The sequence below is a fragment of the Culex pipiens genome, chromosome 2 (genome assembly GCF_016801865.2).
Source record: "Culex pipiens pallens isolate TS chromosome 2, TS_CPP_V2, whole genome shotgun sequence".
NCBI lineage: Eukaryota > Metazoa > Arthropoda > Insecta > Diptera > Culicidae > Culex > Culex pipiens.
This window is the reverse complement of record NC_068938.1, coordinates 10,727,950-10,749,929: the sequence shown is the minus strand read 5'-3', so window position 1 is coordinate 10,749,929 and position 21,980 is coordinate 10,727,950. Positions and strand designations below refer to the sequence as shown.

The following is a 21,980-nucleotide window of genomic DNA, read 5'->3' as shown; positions in this document are numbered from 1 at the left end:
AGATATGTACATCTAGGCTTGAACTTGTGTGTAAACACTGCAGCACTCACAAAATGTGTTACATACAATCTTGCATCAAAGAAATTAGGGTGGGAAGGATACACTTGGCGGCGCCACCATCGCAGCTGAGATAACTTGACTCACAAATTTTAACACAATGAAAAAATTTAAAGGATTTGTTCAGACTATGCTGCAACACGATGGCATTTTTTTCAATACGAATGCAGCGCCCGACCGGCCTTACCTTGCCCACACCACATGTTTGTTCAACCTGACAACTCACTACCACAACCAAAGCCCAAAAGTTGCCTCAACCTGTCCTGCACTACGTACACATTGCGCCCCTCTCGCGAAAGGAAGACGAAGAAAGTGCAAAGAAGGAGAAAACCAACCCTCTGCTTGTGGTTGCAATCGTGCCTGCTGCTGCTAGCTTTTTTCTCTGTCTCAAATTGACCAAATCCAAGTTGATTTTCAATGAAAAATATGTTTGTGGAAAAGCCGTGCGAATCGTGACCGCGTATTGGCGAGTGCGTGACAGTGACGGAGTTCTGGGGGGCGCGTTAACCGGAAGTCAACCCGCGACGCCGTGACGTGGTCAAAGTGGGCCGCGGATATCCGAAAGAGGAGAAAACGAGAAATATTCTAGATTTTGCTGTGTGCAAGTGCTTCGGGAAGAATCGGTCGCTGTCGGATTACGTCGTAGGTAGGGTTGTGGAAGGAATCGGAATCGGGGGAATCGCTTTCGACGGGTTTTCCACGGGGGCGCTTTTCTTTTTTTTTGTGTGCTGCCCATAGTCTCGATTAGACGAGAACCTACATTTTCTTTTCCTTTTTTTTCTCTCTCCGCCTCGCTTTTCCCTTTCGTGTCTCGCCGAGCAGTAGCAGCAGCCAGAAGAAATTAGGTGCCTCTAAGTAGGCTGTGAGAAGACGTGTGTGGTGTTGAAGGTGACGCAGGGCGCTTCACACGCAGATTCTGCTGCGATTTTTGATCTGCTCGGAACCGGTCCGATGTGGGACGACGCGGCCGGCTAAAGATCGCGATGAGCCAGAAAAACAAGCAGTGGAACCACAACCGGAACACACGCAACAGTGGCGGAGGTCAGGGTGGTGACGGTGGTGGTGGTGGTGGTGGAGGAGGAGGCGGAGGCGGAGGAGGAGGTAATGGGCCTGGCAACCGAAACTGGAACTCTGGTGGTCGGTTCAACAACGGACGTCGATCGTTTCGTGGTAATTACGGAGGAGGAGGTGGAGGTCGCGGTCGCGGAGGTGGCCACTTTAATCAGTGGAACAGAAACGGAGGTGGCGGAATGGGTGGACCGGATGGGAACTATCAACGACAGAATCAGAACCAGAACAACTGGCAGCAGTCGCCGCAGGGTAAACAGGGCGTGAAGCATCCGCCGATGGAGATTCCGCTTGCGTTGACGGTTCCACCACCCTTGTTGATGCCCCAGATTGCACCGTCGCTGATGATGGATTTTGATGCGCCGGATCTGGATCTGCCAACGGGCAATGGAACCATCATCCAAAGGTTTGTGTGTAGATGTTTGTTTACCTAATTAGCATACATTAATGCGTTCCATTTTGATTGCAGTGCTAAGGCAGTTGCACAACCTGGAGACAACAGTCCGGAAGGTTTCCTAGGATTTTCCGAAAGTGAACCTGCGGCGAATGGAAGCGATGCGGTCAAGGTAAATCTTTACAAACTGTTTCCGGGACACCATTTAACACACGTTCCTTTCAGCACGTCGAAAAGCTGGAGTTGCCTCCGGACGGGAACGAGCTGTTCAAGCTGATCGAGGACGAAGCGCTGAAGATAATCACGGAGCAGCCGTCCTGTTCGAACGCGGCAGTAAACCCGGCCACGCCGTCCACGAGTGCAGCGGTGGCAGGCAGTTCCGCCAGCGCCAGCCAAATCCAGGAACGCCGGGCTACGTTCGAGCGAAGTGCCGACCAGGTGACGCGAAAGCTCATCAATCAGCTCACCACGATGAACAAGTACAACCTGAAACAGATGATAAACAATCCGGACAGCAAGTACGAGTCCGCTCTCAAGACGCACGCTCGTCAAAAACTTCGCGCCGAGGTTCGCCGCCAGTTGCGTAATTTCAACCTGCCCGAAGGAACGTCCGCTCAAACAAAGGCCACCATCTGTGGAATGCTCGAGCCGGACGAGTGCGTCGATTCGGACAAGATTCCGGATGCGCTGCTCGAGCAGATAGGAAAAGTTCTCGATCTGAACCTACTCCTTCCGGACGTAAACGATACGGACCCGCCAGCAAACCCGGCTGCATCCTGTGGCGCACCCCCCACCGAGGAAGACGCCATCATTGCCAGCGATGTGGACGCATCGGCCGCAGAAGTCCTGGACAAAAATCTCGGCCTGACCGACGACGAAGGCACGCTGCAACTCGACGCGGAAGACATCTTTGCCCGGGCCGAACTGCTGCTGATGAAGGGCAGTGAATCGACCCGCCAGGGCAACTCGTCCGGCCCAAGCTCCCCGACCGAGGAAATGTTCCCCAACGATCAGATTGAATCCATCGTCAGCGAAGAGAACGGCATCGACAAGGTAGAAATTATCGTAATTGATTCCGACAGCGATGACGAAACACCCCCGGCGAAACCACCGGCCGAACCAGTTTTGGCAGCGAATCAAATCAAGAATGAACCCATGGAGCAAGAAGAGGTCGCGGAGAAGAACTCATCCGAGGTGGCGGAACAGAACTCATCCGAGGTGGCGGAACAGAACTCATCCGAAGTCGTAGACAATAACTTCCCCGAGATGGCGGAAATGAGTTCATCGGCAGAAGTCGCAGAGAAAAACTCATCCGAGGTGGTGGAGGAAGATACAATCCCAGCCGAGGTCGCTGAAGAAACGGTCATTACCGAGATGGAAGTCGCGGCGGAAGTGCAGATCGAGCAAACCGAAGAAATCCCGGAGCCGGCAACTGAGCTGGTCGTCGAGGAAGTTCATTCCGAGGAGCCAGTCGTTGAACCAGCAACTGAACCAGAACCAGAGATCAGCCCCGTAGAAGATGGCGAGATCACAGAAGAGCCGCAACCCGAACCACCGCAAACCATCGTCGAGCAGGACAAAGATCAAACCGAGGAAGACGAACAGCAGAGCGATATTCTTGAGCTGCACGCGCATGACTCGCAGGTTGAACTGCTGGGAGAGGAGGAGATTGTCGAGTTTGACAAGGAGCAAATCGTGCTGCAGCAGGAAGAAATCGTGGAACGCGAAGAAGTGGTACAGGAGCAGGAAGTCAGAGAAGAACAGAGCTTTAAAGAGCGCGAAGGCAACCATGTGTTTGATGACTCGGACGAGATTGTCTTGACGAAGAGAACTGACTTTGAAGAACCGGATGAGGAAGACGAAGAGCGGAACAAGTTTGCTGCACCTTTACAACACAAAGTGATGGATAAAGTGGACATCAAAATCGAACAAGAGGAAGAAGAAGAAGTAGAAGAGTCCGGGACAGGGTGTTTGAGCGACGCCATGGCGTGCGTGTTTCCGTGCTTGTTACGCGTCAACACCGTGGAAGAGCTCAACAAAAAGGCCAGCAGTTTGCCCGTTGTGACAAGGGGACGAAGCACGGAGGACGCCGAACCTCCGGCACCACTTCGAGAGGACATATTCGAGGAGCCACCGAAGAAACCGAAGAAAAAACCAATTATAGACATTACAACATTACAAAGCTCCAAGGAGGCCGAACCTTCGGCACCGCTTCGAGAGGACATATTCGAGGAGCCGCCGAAGAAACCACTGAAAAAGCCAATTATAGACATTACAACATTACGAAGCACGGAGGCAGCCGAACCTCCGGCACCACTGCGAGAGGAGCCACCGAAGAAACCGCTGAAAAAGCCAATTATAGACATTACGGACTTGAAGATTCCCGATGTCGACTTTTCCGGAGATCCCTTACCGCATGATCCAGCCGAATCCGCGGCGGTTGAAACCCTGGAGACACCCTCGGACATCATCCGCGTTCCGTCCTTTGCCGAGTTGACCGTCCGCCGGTCCAAAAACCCCAGAACATACAAACCGAATCTCGTGCATCACGAGCTGCCGCCGAAGCGGGACAACAAATCTTCGTCCGCGTCCCCCACCCATTCGACCTGCAGTACAGCGTCCTCAAAATCTCACGACACATCATCGACCGACGTTAACCCGCTGCGGGCCAAACTGGGCCTGCCCGTGAACACACCCATCGGCAACGCCCCGAACATCACCCAGAGAGCCTCTCGCAAGAGCGAACACGCCCTCCGTTCCAGTCGCTCCTGCGCCAACCTTGGCAACCAACCCGGCGAGAACGGAACGACCGCCGCTGACGACTCGTCGCCGCAAATCGACCTGCCGGAAGCGAAGGAAGCACGCAAAGCGAGATCACAAACGCCCGGGCCGAAGCAGGCCGCCGAGCAGCTGAACGAGAAGAAGCAAAAGAAAGCAAAGCACTCCAAGCGGCGACCGTACTCGCCCAGCGACGAGGTGGATCCGGACCTGGCGCGAAAGTCGCCCTCGCCGACCAGTTCGCGGTGAGTAGACGTTTCTGTGGTTGAGTTCATTTCTATGGCATTGAAGCTCGGATGGTACGTCGACGTTATATATTTTTATTACAACCCACTGAGAATTTTAACGCCCTGATTGGCCCTCGTTAGCCACATTTTATTCATTTATCAGAGGGAAGTGGCTAAACGTGAAACAAGTTTAAAGATCTAAAGATCTTCGACGTTCATTACACATACTTTTGAGATTCCATAACATTTTTAACTTTGAATCAAACATTTCGGAACAATTCCTGGCCCTTGGGGAACTGATGATCAAGCACATCTACAAAGGATTAACAGCCTGTGATTTATAAACATATAAGGATAGCTCTATCCTCTTTCCTTTGCAATTTCTGTACCTTAGTTAAAGTAATAATTATTCCAACATCGATTATAATGCAACAAACAGCTGAAAGAAATTTTAAAACTCTATTATACACTTCTGGAGTTTTTTTTTTTTGAAAAGGTTCAATAAACCAAATTTTCAGTTTTAGCTTTTTGGGTGTTTTTGAAACTGCCTTGAGTCAGGGGTATTAAAAAACACCCAAACTGCAAAAACTAAAAATTTGGTTTATTGGACCGTTTAAAAAAAAAATCCAGACTTCAAAATAACTCATTGTATCCTGGTTATTCACCAATAAAACCTAATTGAAATTGAAAAAAAAATTAAACAAAAATAAAATAAAATTCTTATATTAATTTATTCTAACATTTTAAATTTCTAAAATAAAATTAAAAAAATGAATAATTCACAAATTTACAAAATTTACAATAAAAAAAATAATCTGAAATACCAAAATTCAAAATACCAAAATGTTATAAATTCTGAAATTGATATTTTTTTAAATTTTTCAACATTTTTATTTTTGAGTTTGCCTGCCGCAAACATGTTTGGGAGTTTGGCTAAATGTCATTATTGAAAAAGTGCGAGTTTTTTTGTTTGCCATATTCTAATACCTCCTTAACGTCAATCGAGTACGAACTGTTTTTGAGTGTTTGCAATCCCAGGATTTTTGAATTGTTATTTGAATTTTGTTAAGCTTACATTTTAAAATATTGCTTTAATTTTCGACTTTTTTTTTAATTCTCCTTTATTTAAGAATTTGAAGTTTTGAATGGGTGAATAAGCTTTGGCGTTTTCTTCTCTTTTCAGCGACTCAACCCCGGAACTGGCTGAAGCGGCACCGGTGCCGTTGCGCACCACCCGTGCAAAGTCCGTCGATGCGAAGCTGTTCTGCCCGGAGAAGAAGGAAAAGAAGTTGAAAATTAAGCTACGGAGCAAGTCGCGACCGCGTGACCCGGACGAGATCCGGCGGGAGAAAATCAAGGAGGAAATCCGCCAGCTCGAGATCGAAATGGAGGAGGAACGGGAGCGCGAACTGGCCAAACAAAAGCAGCAAGAGCGGGAGCGAGAGCGCGAGTTGCTGCGGGAGAAAGAGAAGGAAATCGAGCAGGCACTGGCAAGGGAGCGAGCGCTCGCCATCGAGAAAGAGCGCGAGCTCGAACTGGCGAAGGAGCGAGAAAGACAGCGCCAGCAGGAGTTGGCCCGTGAAAAGGAACGACAGCGGCAGGTGGAGCTGGCAAAGGAGAAAGAGAGGCTGCGACTGCTCGAGCTGGAGAAGCAGCGAATAGCCGCGGAGCTGGCAGTTGAGAGAGAGAAGCAGCGAGTGCTGGATTTGGCACGGGAAAAGGAAAGACGTGCGGCCGAGCTGGCCAAGCAGCGAGAGAGGGAGCAAGAGCTGGCGAAGCAGAAAGAAAGAGAGCTTGAGTTGGCGCGGGAGAAAGAGAAGGCAGCGGAACTGGCACGGGAGAAGGAGCGGCAGAAGCTGCTTGCGAGAGAGCAAGAAAGAAATAGAATAGCGGCTGAACTCGCAGCAAAGGATAGAGAGCGAGAAAAACAGAAAGAGTTTGCAAAAGAGAAAGGTAAAAAGAGCAAAGAAGTTGAGAAGGATACGCCCGAAGCAACTGGAACGACCCCAGCTCCGACGAAAGAGCCATCGTCGTCTCGGGAGCGGAAAAGAAGGCAATCGACCAAGCCAGGTGCTAAACCCGACGAGTCGCCGAAGCGATCCAAATCAGTGAGTGAGATTGCCAAGGATTCGTCGACGAAGGAAGCGTCCAAGAAGGATGGGAAAAAGGAAACGGAAGCAAATCCTGAGAGCAAGAAGAAAGATGCCAAAACAGTGTCCAAGACGAAGGAAACGAACGGAACTGCAGCAACGGCCGAGAAGAGTTCAAAGGAAGCTAGCAAAGAAAAAGACACAAAAGAGTCGCATAAGAAGGACAAACATCCGAAAGAAATCCCGAAAGAGCCGGAACCGAGCCCAGAGAAGCCGCCCGAGACCGTTGAGGAATCCACAGATGACAAGCGACGTAAGAAGAAAAAGAGCCTACTTCGAGGTCCGGATTTGGTCAAGGGTCGAAAGGAGTCTCCGGACGAAGAACCAACTACAGAACCAACGACAGAACCGATCGGCAACCAACCAAACGCTGAAGCGCTGGAAAGTGGTTCCGAAGCAAGCCTGCCGGAAGGTTCGTCAAACCAAGCCATTGCTGCTTCGGTATCGCTTGCAGAAAAATCCATGACCCACCGGACAGCCTCACCTCGGCCATGGAAGTCTCCCGGAGAAAAGAAACAGCTTCCAGTTACGCCCCTAGCCACGGAAGCACCAGCAACAACACCTGCTACGACGGTCACCACTGCACCAGCTCCACCTCCCGTTGAACAACCGACCGTGCCAACGGTGGCGACTACGTCAACTGTACCGGCTTATTCCAGCTTGGCCTCGATCGTAACGGACGCGGTTCGTAACAACCCTTCGCAGACGGACGTCATGGCGCGCCTATCGATTCCGTCGAACCTTGTTCCCGAATCGAGTGTATTTGCACCGGTCATGGGTCTGCTGAACCAGATGCAGGAAATCGACAACAAAATGAGCGATTTCCAGCGCCGTAAGATGCAGATCGACAGCGAAATGCTCAAGCTCAACTCGGAAAAGTTCCAGATCGATCAGATGTCGATGCAACTGCAAAACGAACGTTTTATGGTTCTGAACGCAATGCGGGCCGCCCTGCTAGAGTGCGAGCTGACCAGTCTGGCAACGGCTCAAAGTGCCCGCCGGCGCCACCTGGAAGAAGATGCAAAGTCGATGCCCCGTAACAAGCGCCGAAAATCAATGCCAGCGCCGGCAAACGTCGAGAATTCACCCCACGCACCCCGTCCCGTGACCTCCCATCCGGATCTATCCGAAGCGGAAGCGGAATCGGACGTGCCCCCGACTCCGACCACTAGCAGCGGTACCAGCGGTGGCGAACGCACCATCCGGAAGATCACCAAAATCAGCGGCAACACCCAGATCCTGAAGCTGTTCCAGCGCCGTAGATTAATCTCGGAGAAATCCGCCGAAGAAGACCAGTCGGACGTGGAAGCCGCCGCGACCACACCCACTGTGGAACAATCCTCGACGTCCACAAAACGACGCCGAACGCGAACCGAACCTCCAGCGGCCGAGGTCACCGTCGCCCAGGAGCCACTCGCACCGACGACGACGACGACAACGACGACCGTCGCAAGTGACAAACAGCGCCAGCAAACAGATTCGATCCAATCCGAATCGTCGGAATCGATTACGGTCGCTCAACCTCCCGTCGCCACCGTCGTCGCAGCCCCGGCCACCGCCGTAGAGCAACCTTCGCCAACACCATCGGTGGCCAGTGTCGAAGCACCGGTTGTTGTCAAGACGACCTCCTCCCCGCAGGAACCTGCTGCTGCTGCTGCTGCTGTTGCTCAACCAGCTGTGACGGCACCTGCCGCCACGACTGCAACCGTGACCGCGACCACGACTACGACGACGTCTCCGGTTGCGCCGCCGCCCAGCAAGAAATCGAAGAGGGAGAACCCGCCGCCCCGGAGCGTACTGACGCGCGAGGTAAAGATCGTCCTGAACAAGCTGAACGTGAAGAAACGCAGTTGAACGACCGGCATGTAGACACTTGAGGTAATGCGTGGTACCAGTTTAGCGCCCAATTACGTATCCGTACGTACGCTGGAAAAGGGGCTTGGTTTACACTTTGTGTGCAACTCTACTTTAAACATACTTAAGTAAAAAATTATGTTAGATTTGCAAAATTACGGAATTCGTTTGGTTCCTTAGTTTGGCTTGAATAAGATAACGAAAAAGAAATTAATTATTGAAATTACACATATATTTGGGAATTCGTTTGTTCCGCCCTCGGAAATTTGTAAATATACACATGAACATTTTCAACGCATATTTAATTGCCAAAAAACAACAACAACATTCTTTTAACTTTCTACATTTAACAACAACAACAACAAAAAAACACCCCGGCGAGACAACGCAAGCAAGCCAACAAACAAAAACCAACACAAAAAATCTAGCAATATTTAATATCCTTAGCATGTGTGCGAGAAATCTCTTAACAAAACATGTGTGCAAATCCAGCAATGACTTTGCGGCGGCGACCCTATATCTTCCCCATTTTGTGCGCACGAGAGAGGCAGCGTCAGATATGCAAAGCAAGCAAGTTAAGGCAAACAGTGAACAAAACCACAAAACACATGAAATCAAATAAAATTAAATTATTGATACACTGTAAAGTCGTGGTTATTTCGTGGATATCACAACTCCCACTCAAGATTTTTTTTATGTTGGACATAATATCTGAACGGCCTCAAGAAGTGGCTTGAGAGGATGGTATCAAAGCAAAATTCGTCAAAATGGTCTCGGATTAGTTTGCGAACCTGTCTACCTGATCTAGGGATTAATATTGTAACAACAAGTGGGATAAGCTAGTTTGGGTTAGGAGAGCGCGGCATGCTGTTATGCCGCCTTGATCTAAGACAGGCATAACTAATTTGACTTTGTGACGTTGAAAATCGGTCCAATAATTGCAGCAGGATCGGAACGTTGGTCGCTTTTTTTTTGCTGGAACTCACAAAATCTTATTTTTTTCCTGTTGCATTTTTTAGAGGATGTACCTTATTATAATCCTATTGACTACGCTTCATTGTTCGCATAAATGTCCCAACAAACAGCAAGCTGGACAAACGGAAGTGTGTCCGGAAACCTTTGGGCTTACACGGATTTCGATAGGTGTTTACCAAAAATCGTTTAGAACTCGCGATTCTCGATTTATTGAAAAAAGGTCTGTTTACATAGAAGATATCATATTTTGTTCTAAAACATAAGAAATGTTCGTATTTCACTATTTCAAGTATTTCACAAGTGTTCTGTATTGGTATTCATATGATTATAGGAAGTCGTCATGTTTCATTGCCAGCATGTTAAAGTTGGAAAAATGTTTTTTTGCCTATTTTTTACGAATTTATCTCAAAAAATCGACTAAAAAATTGTTGCCACCAAAACCAATACATCGTGTAGGCAACTTCTTTCTGATCAATTTTGATTTTTCAACAATTGGAGCCTAACATTTTAAAAGGGCACATAACTTTTGTAAACAATAGTGTATCCCTTTCACTCAAATGACAGTTTACATAAGGTGTGAAAGGGACACACTCTTGGTTAAAAAAAAAGTTATGTGCTTTAATGAAATGGCAAGCACGAATTAGTTTTTGTCACTTCAGTGGCAAGACACAGCCATTTTATTAAAATAAAAACGAAGAATTTTCAAAACTCCCTATCAAAATTCAATATTATCACTTACCGTAAACTGGGGTGACTTTGATAGCCCGGGGTGACATTGATAGAAATTTGATTTGGCCACTAATTTTAATACATCCAATGTAACAGTCACATTTTTGCATATATGTTCGATAATAAGCTATCCCTTAATGCTTACATACTCAAAATTCTCAAAAATGTTTAGATATTAATTTGACGGGCATTTGAAAAACCTATCAAAGTCACCCCAGTTTACGGTACATCACTGTTTCAGCTACTGACAACATTTTTATGTTTCCGAACTTTTTGCATTGTTTGATAACAAATTTACACACAAAATCAATAATATCACCGACCAATCAGGGATGGAAAAATCACCAAAAAATCATTTTCGGCAGCGAACTTTCTTCACCCGCGAAAGAGAGAGCAGGCAAATCACGCAAAAGAAAATCGTTTCCGAAATCCTCCAAGAAAATCAATCTACTGATGATTTTTGCCTTCCTTACCTCAATGAGGAATGGCTATAAAATCACTCGAAAAATTAACTTCTTAAGTGTTATTGTAATAAACGTCTGCACAGTTTAGGGTCCGAATACAGAATGAGCTTTTATTGTTTGGCTTCCGATACAACGCTTTGACTCACAAGGTGTACATCGATGGCTTATGTGCTAGTGTTAGTATGTTGATGCTACTCTCTACGTCACACCCCCACACTAAGCATGTTGGTTTTCGCTAAGCTCTCCGTTTGGTCCGTTGCTGTTAGGTTTGTGTTCCGATTTCTCACAGGCTGAATTCTGCAAAGGTAGGAACATTCTTAGGAGCTGATCGTACTTGCTGCGTTTAAGCCTTTTAGAGGTTTTCCTAGCATATGGATCCGGAAAGACTTCTTTCACCTTACGCTTCTTTCCCTGAACCGACCATCCTGTGTCAAAACCCCGAACCTCCTCCTCACCGACCATGTCTCCTAACTCTTGAGTCTCCTGTGGTCCTACCGGCGACTCCGCCCCCTCGCGTGACTCAGGTTGTACTGCCGCCGGCTGTGTCGAAGCTTTCGTCTCACTACCCAAGACAATTTTAGCAGAATAGTTCCCTGAAAGTAGCGAGCTGGAAGGACGACTTGGAACACAACTAGCACCACCGCTCTTGGGAAACATCCGCGCACCCGCTTTTGCCACCGACGTGTCAGGCACCATCTGATCGAGGTGACGCTTAATTCGACGCCTTGAACTGCTTAAAGTGACCAGATAATTGCGCTTTCCCAGTACCTGATCGACGACAGCTTTCTCCCACTTGGTGTGGTTCGGATCGGAGTAATCTCTCACCAACACTTTCTCTCCCGGGCAGAATTCATGGATCCGCGAACCTTTAAACTGCCGTTGCTGCTTCCTTTGGGCTGTGGTCAAGTTCTCCTTCAGTACGTCCAGTTTGGGCACCTCTGGCTTGGTCGATTGGGGCAGCATACGATCGAATTTTGTCACCATTTCTCGTCCCAACAAAGCAACCGCTGGCGACAATTTCGACGAACAGTGCGTTGACTTGCGGTAGGCCATCAGAAAATTGTTCAAGACTTCGCTGGAGCGGCGTCCCAAACCATCGTTACAGGCTTTCTTCAACGCAGACTTGAACGTCTTTACAAAATTTTCTGCCGCCCCGTTGGAGGCGGGGTGTCCCGGTGCGGTTAAGTTGTGCTTGATTCCGTTTGCTTCCACGAAGGATTTAAACTCCTTTGCCGTGAACTGCGTCCCATTGTCCGAGACAATTTCATCGACCAAACCAAATCGCGCCATACATTCCATCAACCTCTCGATGGTAAACGTCGCCGTGATCGTTCTGGTCGGAAATACTTCCGGCCATTTAGTAAGAGCGTCGATTACTATCAGGTACCACACACCTTGGATCGGGCCAGCATAATCCACGTGAATTCTCGACCAGGGACGAATCGGAACCTCCCAGGGTATCAACTCTGCTAACGGCGGCGACGGTTGCTCCGAAAGACACGCGCTACAACCCCGTATGTAACTCTCGATCGCCTCGTCCAATCCTGGCCACCAGAAGTAACCTCTCGCGACACTTTTAGATTTGTTCACTCCCAGATGAGCAGTGTGCAGTTCCTCAAGAACCACCTGTCTCAACGATGCTGGAACAACAACTCGGAATCCTCTCATCACGATGTCGTTTTCCACTGCCAGTTCTTCGTAGATTCGAGCGAAGGCTTGGAACTCGTCGTTCTGCAGCCCCTGCTTCTTGCCCAGAAGAACCTGTTGTCTCACAAAGGACAGAACTTTATCGCCTTCAGTAGCTGCTCTCAACGCGTCGGTATCCAATGACAGTTTGCTTCCAGAAGTGATGAAGTTCAAATACGTTCCATCCTCCTTCCACAGCTCCCACGACTCGACTGGACAACGGGATGGATAGTCAGCTACATTCTCTTCCGACGAAATGTGGTCCATCTGGTACTGGAATCCCGATATGAAGTTCGCCCACCTCTGCATCCGCCCAGCTGCCATCACTGGTACCCCCTTCTGAGGGCCGAAAATCGCGACCAACGGTTTGTGGTCTGTCTTGATGGTAACCTTGTTCCCAGCCAGGTAGAAGTAATACTTGTTTAATCCAAACACGATGGCCAGACCTTCCTTCTGCAGAACACTGTAACCTTTCTCACTCGGGCTGAGCGTTCTACTCGCGAATGCAATCGGTCGATCCTCGTTGTGCTCTCTGTGCGCCAAGACTGCTGACACTCCCACATTTGACGCATCGCAAATCAACACAATCTCCTTCTTCGGGTCGAAATGTGACAGGGAAACATCTTTACAAACCTCCTGTTTAGCTCGCTCGAACGCCGCCTGACAGCTCTGGGACCAAACGAATTTGCTCCCCTTTTTCAGCAGCTCGTACAACGGGGACATAATCGTGGACAAATCTTTGATAAACCTCCCGTAGTAGTTCATCATTCCCGCAAATGCACGAACCTCTGAGACATTCTCAGGAGCTTTCGCCGCCACGATCGCTTTCAGTCGGTCTTGCGTCTTCGTTACTCCGTTCTCGGTGATCTCAAAGCCCAGATAGCTGACCTTCTTCTTGAAGAATGTGCACTTATCCTTGCGCAACGTTAATCCCGATCTGTGCAAAATCTCCAAGACTCTCTCCAAGGTGGCCAGGTGCTCCTCATCGTTCCTGCCTGTTATTAGAACATCATCGATGAACGTAATCACAAAAGGCTCGTTCGCAAACAACTTCTCCATTTCTCTCTGAACGATCCCTGACGACGTTTTGATGCCAAATGGAAGCCGATTCATGAGAAAGACACCTTTATGGGTTGATAGCGCACACACTCTTCGGGACTCTTCGGTCAGAACAAACTGGTTGTAGGCACGACTCAGGTCCAACTTCGAAAACAGCTTTCCTCCATTCAGCTTCGCCATAACCTCCTCTATCCTTGGCAACGGGTGACGCACTTCCTTCACATACTTGTTCACGGTAATCTTGTAGTCGCCACAAAGGCGGATGGATTTGCCATCGTCCTTCAACACTGGCACCACCGGGGTTCCCCAATCGGACGAGTCGCACTTGGTCAACACCCCCATCTCCACTGCGGTGTTCAACTCCTTCTCGACTGCTTCCTCAAAGCTGAACGGAACTGGTCTTGGTTTACAAAACACCGGCTTCGCTCCGTCCTCCAGCGTAATGTCCACTTCCATCCCCTTGTAGCTTCCAAGCTTCCCGGAAAACAGATCATCATAGCGCTTCAACAGTCCTTCTAGTTTATCATTCACACTTGACACACTCATGACGTTCATCGGTAAAATCTGTAGTCCAAACGCTTTGATGAAGTTGCGCCCCAGTAGGGGAGGGCCACCTTTTTCCACAATCGCAAACACCACCCTTTTCGTCACACCATTAAACACCAGCTCTGGTTCAACACACCCCAACACTTTTAAGCACTCCCCCGAATAACCCATCAAACTAAGCTTTGTACTCCTAACCTCCAATTGAGCCAATTTCGCACGACGAAAGCTTTCCGACACAGCCGAGATAGCCGCTCCCGAATCGATCTCCATAGCAAAAGTTTGTTTACCCACACTCACTACTGCCTTAAACGGCGCACTTTCAGACTTGGGGGAAATAATACTATACACTACAGGATCGGCCTTACTCAAAAAGTTGTGCTCCAGCTTAACGTCGTCCTCTTCCTCGCCGTAACCCTCCTCCTGGACCGGAGACGACGGCGTTCGCACCTCGACGAAGTGCTCCGTCTTCCGCAAGCACGCAGCCTCGATGTGCCCCTTCATTCTGCACCTGCGACATACCGCCTCCCGGAACCGACACTTCGATCTGACGTGCCCCGGCGCTCCGCAAGCGTAGCACTTCAGCTCTCCTCGTGGCTCCTTGTCCGCCCTGGGTCGCTGCGTCTTCTTCAACAGGTTGACAGGCTGCGCTTCTTTTTCTTCCTCGTCGTACTTCAACGCCAACGCCAGAGCTTTTTCGAGGGTCACTTTCTCGTCCTCCTCACACACCCGATCAAAAGCTTTTCCAGTCAAACCACAGATGAACTTGTTTGTGAGGTTATGTGCCAACTGATCTCCGAACTTGCAATTGGCCGACAAACGCTTGATCCGCGCCAACCACATCTTCACCGGTTCTGGCCCATTCTCGCCCCTTGTTGCCGTGAAGAAAATCCGTCTCTCCTTGTGTACTACCGTCGTCGGCGTGAAGTGGCAGCCCAGCAAAATGCACAGCTCGTCGTAGGTTTTCGTCGATGGCCGCGCCGGCGTACACAAGTCACGCAGCAGCTTGTAGGTCGGGACCTTCAAGCAGTTCACCAAAACCGGCACCTTGCCTTCGGCCGGAACCTTGGCCGACTTGAAGAACTCCTCCAATTGTTCCTTGAATAACTCCCATTCCTCCACTTCCTCCTCGAACATTCGAAACGACAACGCGTTCGCCGCCATTTTTCTCTTCGCTCTACTTGCTCCTCGTAGCCATTGTAATAAACGTCTGCACAGTTTAGGGTCCGAATACAGAATGAGCTTTTATTGTTTGGCTTCCGATACAACGCTTTGACTCACAAGGTGTACATCGATGGCTTATGTGCTAGTGTTAGTATGTTGATGCTACTCTCTACGTCACAGTTATTTATACATTTTTTTTGGCCGGATCTCAAATATCTTGATGAAAAAGGTTTCAGGATCTATCATGCAACCCATCGTTGGATAGGTAACCAAAACCTATCCAACGAGCCCAAAAGATTGAAGATTTGACAACCCTATCAAAAGTTATGGAGCAATTCCAGCTCAAATCAGGAATTTTTCTGGTACTTTTGTACCCGACCCTCTCCGATTTCAATGAAACTTTGTAGACATGTTATCCTAGGCCTATATAAGCCATTTTTGTGTATATGGAGCCAATAGTACTCGAAAATAACATTTAAGAAGGGCGTAAGGTATTTAAATATTTTTGTATTTTGTAATTTAAAAATTACTGTATCTCGAAGCCGTTACGTCGTATCAAAAAGTGGTCAAAGACAAACTTGTAGGAAATTGGACGGGCTTTCTGAAAAAAATACACTGAAACAAAAATACACGCCACATCTATGAGATTTTTTGATTTTTAAGTCTAAAACTTAAATTTAAAGGTGATGTCACGATTTTTTTTCGTTCAAAATTTTTGAGGAAATAGCCTAAAAAGTTACCAAAAGACTGACGAAAAATGCAGGATGGTATGTCTCCCCTAAAAAAATACAAAAATCAATTACTAAAACTGTTTTTTTGAAAAGTGGTCTAAACGTCAAAATTTTTGAAAACTGGTAGTGGGAATCGATTCTCCAGACAATTTTACATAGAAGTCTCCATATTGACCATTGTACTAAGTCCAATCCTTGGGAAGATACAGCAATTTTAAAAATAAAAATGTTGAAAAAACGGTTTTTTTGTGGTTTTTGACAATTTCTATATGACAGACTTGGTTTTTCAGTCTCGAAAATATTTTTACCGGAAAGCTCGTCCAATTTCCCATAAGATTGTCTGTGACAGCTTTTCAATTGGATGTATGGGCTTACAGATATAAGCTTTATTACATTGCTAATAACTGAAAATAGAATATTTTTTTCAGTGTGGTAGAAACCAGGATAGTAAATTTGCTTACGTAAATATAAAAACGATATAAATCAAAAAGCTGTCAAAGGCAATCTTATGGGAAATTGGACGAGCTTTCCGGTAAAAATATTTTCGAGACTGAAAAACCAAGTCTGTCATATAGAAATTGTCAAAAACCACCAAAAAACCCGTTTTTTCAACATTTTTATTTTTAAAACCGCTGTATCTTCCCAAGGATTGGACTTAGGACAATGGTCAATATGGAGACTTTTATGTAAAATTGTCTGGAGAATCGATTCCCACTACCGGTTTTCAAAAATTTTGACGTTTAGACCACTTTTCAAAAAAACAGTTTTAGTAAATGATTTTTGTATTTTTTTAGGAGAGACATACCATCCTGCATTTTTCGTCAGTCTTTTGTTAACTTTTTAGGCTATTTCCTCAAAAATTTTGAACGAAAAAAAATCGTGACATCACCTTTAAATTTAAGTTTTAGACTTAAAAATCAAAAAATCTCATAGATGTGGCGTGTATTTTTGTTTCAGTGTATTTTTTTTTCAGAAAGCCCGTCCAATTTCCTACAAGTTTGTCTTTGACCACTTTTTGATACGACGCAACGGCTTCGAGATACAGTAATTTTTAAATTACAAAATACAAAAATATTTAAATACCTTACGCCCTTCTTAAATGTTATTTTCGAGTACTATTGGCTCCATATACACAAAAATGGCTTATATAGGCCTAGGATAACATGTCTACAAAGTTTCATTGAAATCGGAGAGGGTCGGGTACAAAAGTACCAGAAAAATTCCTGATTTGAGCTGGAATTGCTCTATGAGTACTTTAGTGTTTTTAATACACCTTTTTGAGGCCGGATCTCAGATATTGATAAAAATAAGTGTTATTTATACACTTTTTTGAGGCTGTGTAGTGTATTCACTTTATGAATGCGAGGAAGGCACCAACCACCTAAAGGTGGATTAAGTAACGTTTTTGCCTTCCTCACGTTACTGAGGAAAGGCTATAAAATCACTCGAAAAATGAACTTCTCAATTAGACCTCCTAGACTCACCTTCATGTATACCTATCGACACAGAATCAAATTCTGAGCAAATGTCTGTGTGTGTGGTGGGATGTTCATCAAAAAATTGTCACTCGATTATCCCGACATTGGCTAAACCGATTTTGTCCGTTTTGGCGTCATTCGATCCGTCTTGGGGTCCCATAAGCCGCTATTAAAAATTATGCAGTTTAGTTAAGTACTTCAAAAGTTATGCTAAAAAAACGATTTTAACAAAAGTCTGGAAGATTGTAAAAAGGGTGGTTTTTGTAAGAAAACCCGTCATGCTATACATTTTCAGAAAGGTATTTTAAAGAGCTTTCCAACGCGTTTAAGACATTGAAGATCTGACAACCCTATCAAAAGTTATAAGCACTTCAGAGTTATTGATGCACTGTTTGGAAGCCGGATATGTTGATAAAAACGTTGTCCGGATCTCTCATGCGACCTATCGTTGGATAGGTATTCAAAATCAAAAGACATTTCTAACGCGTCCAAAACATTGAATATCTGACAACCCTATCAAAATTTATAAGCACTTAAGTGTTATTTACGCACTTTTTGCATTTTGGATAGCACCCTTTAAATGTGAGGAAGGCGCCAACCACCTAAGGGTGGATTAAGTAACGTTTTTTTTTTGTGAATTTCCTTGGGGACCATCCATAAACCACGTGGACACTTTATTGTAAACCTCAACTCCCCCCTGTATGGAGCGTGGACAATCGACTGAAAATTGTCATTTTCAGAAGCTAATAACTTTTCAGCAAAAATTCTAAAAATATGGTGTCTTTGGGAAAGTTGTTCAAAATTTCATCTGAGAATTGATAAAGATTGGATGACTATTGCGGCCTCCACAGGTAAAAAACTGACACAGTTGCTTTTCACCATACATTTTGACAATTTTTCCCATACAAACTCCATGCGATTAAAGGGAGAGGTTCCCGTGGTCAGAATGAGCTCAAATTTGGAATTTAGCCTAGTGATGGGTCAATCTTTGATTTCAGGGGGTAGCCCCGGGAAAGCCCGGGTTTGGACCACCCTAAGCCAGCTTCATAAAATAAAAAAAATCGTCAAAAATAAAAAAAACCCAGAAAACATAAAAAAACTTCCAATAAATAATTTTAAAATTGTACATATATTTAAAATTATACATAATTTTACAACTTTTTTTTTGGATCTCAATCTATATTTTTTTCAATTAAAAAAGTTTTGAATTCGTGGACTCGCTCTTAAATTATTTTTTGTTGGAATTTAAAAAAAAATTATAAAAAAATATATACATATTTTTTTTTTAAATTCGAAGATTTTAAAAACATGTTTTTAGATTTAATCATCAAATTAAAATACGCTGAAAATTAATAGAAAAAAATATAAAAAAAAACTTTATAGAAAACTGCCAATTTTTTTTTTAATCTCAAAAAGTTAATTTTCCGTAAATGGATGGTCCCTAATGAAACTACTAGGGTGTAATATGGTTGTATGGAAAAAAATAAAGTTGTCCAAAATCAGTGAGCACAGCCCTTTTGTAGTTCCTTTTGGGCTCCTAAACAACTCCCTAAAGTTTGGGACCGATTGGTTTAGTCCTCACTTTGCGCAAAGCAATTCAATTTTCCATATAAATTTGTATGAAGAAAACGATTTTTTTGGATTTTGATATTTGAGCAATTCTCTACGAAATCGGTTTTTTTCTTCAATTTTAATTTTTGTATTTTTTAATCCGGCTGAAACTTTTTTGGTGCCTTCGGTATGCCCAAAGAAGCCATTTTGCATCATTTGTTTGTCCATATAATTTTCCATACAAATTTGGCAGCTGTCCATACAAAAATGATATGTGAAAATTCAAAAATCTGTATCTTTTGAAGGATTTTTTGATCGATTTGGTGTCTTCGGCAAAGTTGTAGGTATGGATACGGACTACACTGGAAAAAAATGATACAAGGTAAAAAAAATTTTGGTGATTTTTTAATTAACTTTTTATCACTAAAACTTGATTTGCAAAAAAACACTATTTTTGATTTTTTTTTATTTTTTTATATGTTTTAGAGGACATCAAATGCCAACTTTTCAGAAATTTCCAGGTTGTGCAAAAAATCTTTGAACGAGTTATGAATTTTTGAATCAGTACTGATTTTTTCAAAAAATCGAAATATCGGTCTCAAAAATTTTTCAACTTCATTTTTCGATGCAAAATCAAATTTGCAATCAAAAAGTACTTCAGTGAAATTTTGATAAACTGCACCGTTTTCAAGTTAAATCCATATTTAGGTGACTTTTTTTAAAATAGTCGCAGTTTTTCATTTTTTTTTAATTAGTGCACATGTTTGTTCACTCTTGAAAAAAATATTTTGAAGAACTGAGAAAATTCTCTATATTTTGCTTTTTGAACTTTGTTGATACGACCCTTTTTTTCTGTTTGAGTACGACCTGTACGATCTGTACGACCCTTAGTTGCTGAGATATTGCAATGCAAAGGTTTAAAAACAGGAAAATTGATGTTTTCTAAGTCTTACCCAAACAACCCACAATTTTTTAATGTCGATATCTCAGCAACTAATGGTCCGATTTTCAATGTTAAAATATGAAACATTCGTAAAATTTACCAATCTTTTCGAAAAAAATATTTTCATAATTTTTTAACCAAGACTAACAATTTAAAAGGGCGTAATATTGAATGTTTGGCCCTTTTTAAATGTTAATCTAGACTTGAAAATTCTGAAAATATTTTTTCCGAAAAGATTGGAAAATTTCACGAATGTTTTATATTTTAACATTGAAAATTGAACCATTAGTTGCTGAGATATCGACATTAAAAAATTGTGGGTTGTTTGGGTAAGACTTAGAAAACATCAATTTTCCTGTTTTTAAACCTTTGCATTGCAATATCTCACCAACTAAGGGTCGTATCAACAAAGTTCAAAAAAGCAAACTATAGAGAATTTTCTCAGTTTTTCAAAAATATTTTTTTTAAAGGTGGGCAAACATGTGCTCTAATTTTAGAAAAATAAAAACTGCGAGTATTTTCAAAAAAGTCACCTAAATATGGATTTAATTTGAAAAAGGTGCAGTTTATCAAAATTTCACTTAAGTACATTTTGATTGCAAATTTGATTTTACATCGAAAAATTAAGTTGAAAAATTATTGCGACCAATATTTCGATTTTTTGAAAAAATCAGTATTAATTCAAAAATTCATAACTCGCTCAAAGATTTTTTTTCACAACCTGGAAATTTCTGAAAAGTTGGCATTTTATGTCCTCTAAAACATATCAAAAAAAAATAAAAAAAAACAAAAATAGTGTTTTTTTGCAAATCAAGTTTTAGTCATGAAAAGTTAAGGCTGGTACAAATATTTTTAAAAGTTTTTGTCACCCCCCCCCCCCCCTTCAAAATTGGCCCGAAAAATCAGGGGGCAAAAAAAATATTTTTACAATAAACTTTAAAATTTCAATGAAAATTCAAGTGCAACCAGCTGAAATCAAATTAAAATATACATTCTTCTGCGTTTAAAATCATTTTTAGCATGTTTGGGTTTATTAAAAAATCTTAAATTTTTTTGAAAATTTTCGCAAAATCTTTTTTTTCGATACAATTTTTATTTTTGTCAGATCTTAGATTTTTTGAAAACTAGAGATTGCAAAACAAATGAACTAATGTAAAATGTATTTTAAAACACTTTTTTCATTTAAATGTGAAGACTATTGCTTGTTATTTAAATTTTTATATTTTTTTTATTTTTTTGCCCCCCCCCCCCCCTTGACCTCGGCCAGGGCCGAGGGACAAAAACTTTTTTAAATATTTGCATCGGCCTAATTAAAAAATCACCAATTTATCTTACCGTGTATCATTTTTTTTTCAATTTAGTCCGTATCCATACCTACAACTTTGCCGAAAACACCAAATCGATCAAAAAATACCTTCAAAAGAAATAGATTTTTGAATTTTCATACATCATTTTTGTAAGGACAGTTGCCAAATTTGTTTGGAAATTTATATGGACAAACTGATGATGCAAAATGACTTCTTTGGGCATACCGAAGGCAGCAAAAAAGTTTCAGTCGGATTAAAAAATACAAAAAAAAATCGAATGACCGAAATCTCAGAGAACTGTTCATTTCTTAAATCAACGTTTCATGCTATATCAAAACCGGACTCATATTAGGATGCTCTGGAATGTCCTCTACAACTTTTCCAAAGAGAGTATGGTGCTAGCTTGCCCCTAAAAAAGATACAGCGTGTTCAAAACTCGTCTAAAACGTGTTTTTTGCTCGAAAATCACGTTTTAGACGAGTTTTGAGGACGCTATATCTTCTTTCAGGAGCAAATTAGCACCGTACTTTCTTCATCAAAATAGTGGAGCACATTCCAGAGCATCCGAATATGAGTCCGGTTTTAATATAGCATGAAACACGGATTTGATAAATATCAAAATCCAAAAAAATGTTTTTTTCCCATGCAAATATATATGGAACATAGAATTGCTTTGTGCAAAGTGAGGACTAAACCAATCGGTCCCAAACTTTGGGGAGTTGTTTAGGACCCCAAAAGGAACTGAAAAAGTGCTGTGCTGGAACCCTAATGAACCACATCGATTTTTCAAGGATCGTTTCTCAAACACCAAGAATCCACAAA

At 43.8% G+C, this 21,980-nt stretch overlaps 2 protein-coding genes across 2 annotated transcripts; one reads left to right on the top strand and one right to left on the bottom strand.

Annotated features, from left to right (window-relative positions):
- Positions 1-351: 351 nt before the first annotated feature.
- On the top strand, positions 352-9,166 carry LOC120423972 (titin-like). The gene is made up of 5 exons (XM_039587964.2): positions 352-703; positions 880-1,531; positions 1,595-1,691; positions 1,745-4,542; positions 5,708-9,166. The coding sequence occupies exons 2-5, from the start codon at positions 1,041-1,043 to the stop codon at positions 8,526-8,528; spliced, it is 6,207 nt and encodes a 2,068-aa protein (XP_039443898.1). The 5' UTR covers positions 352-703; positions 880-1,040; the 3' UTR covers positions 8,529-9,166.
- A 1,746-nt stretch (positions 9,167-10,912) lies between these two features.
- Positions 10,913-15,148, bottom strand: LOC120423998 (uncharacterized protein K02A2.6-like). Its single transcript, XM_039588007.1, has one exon. It carries the CDS (start codon positions 15,146-15,148, stop codon positions 10,913-10,915), a length of 4,236 nt encoding a protein of 1,411 aa, XP_039443941.1.
- Between the last annotated feature and the right edge of the window lie 6,832 nt (positions 15,149-21,980).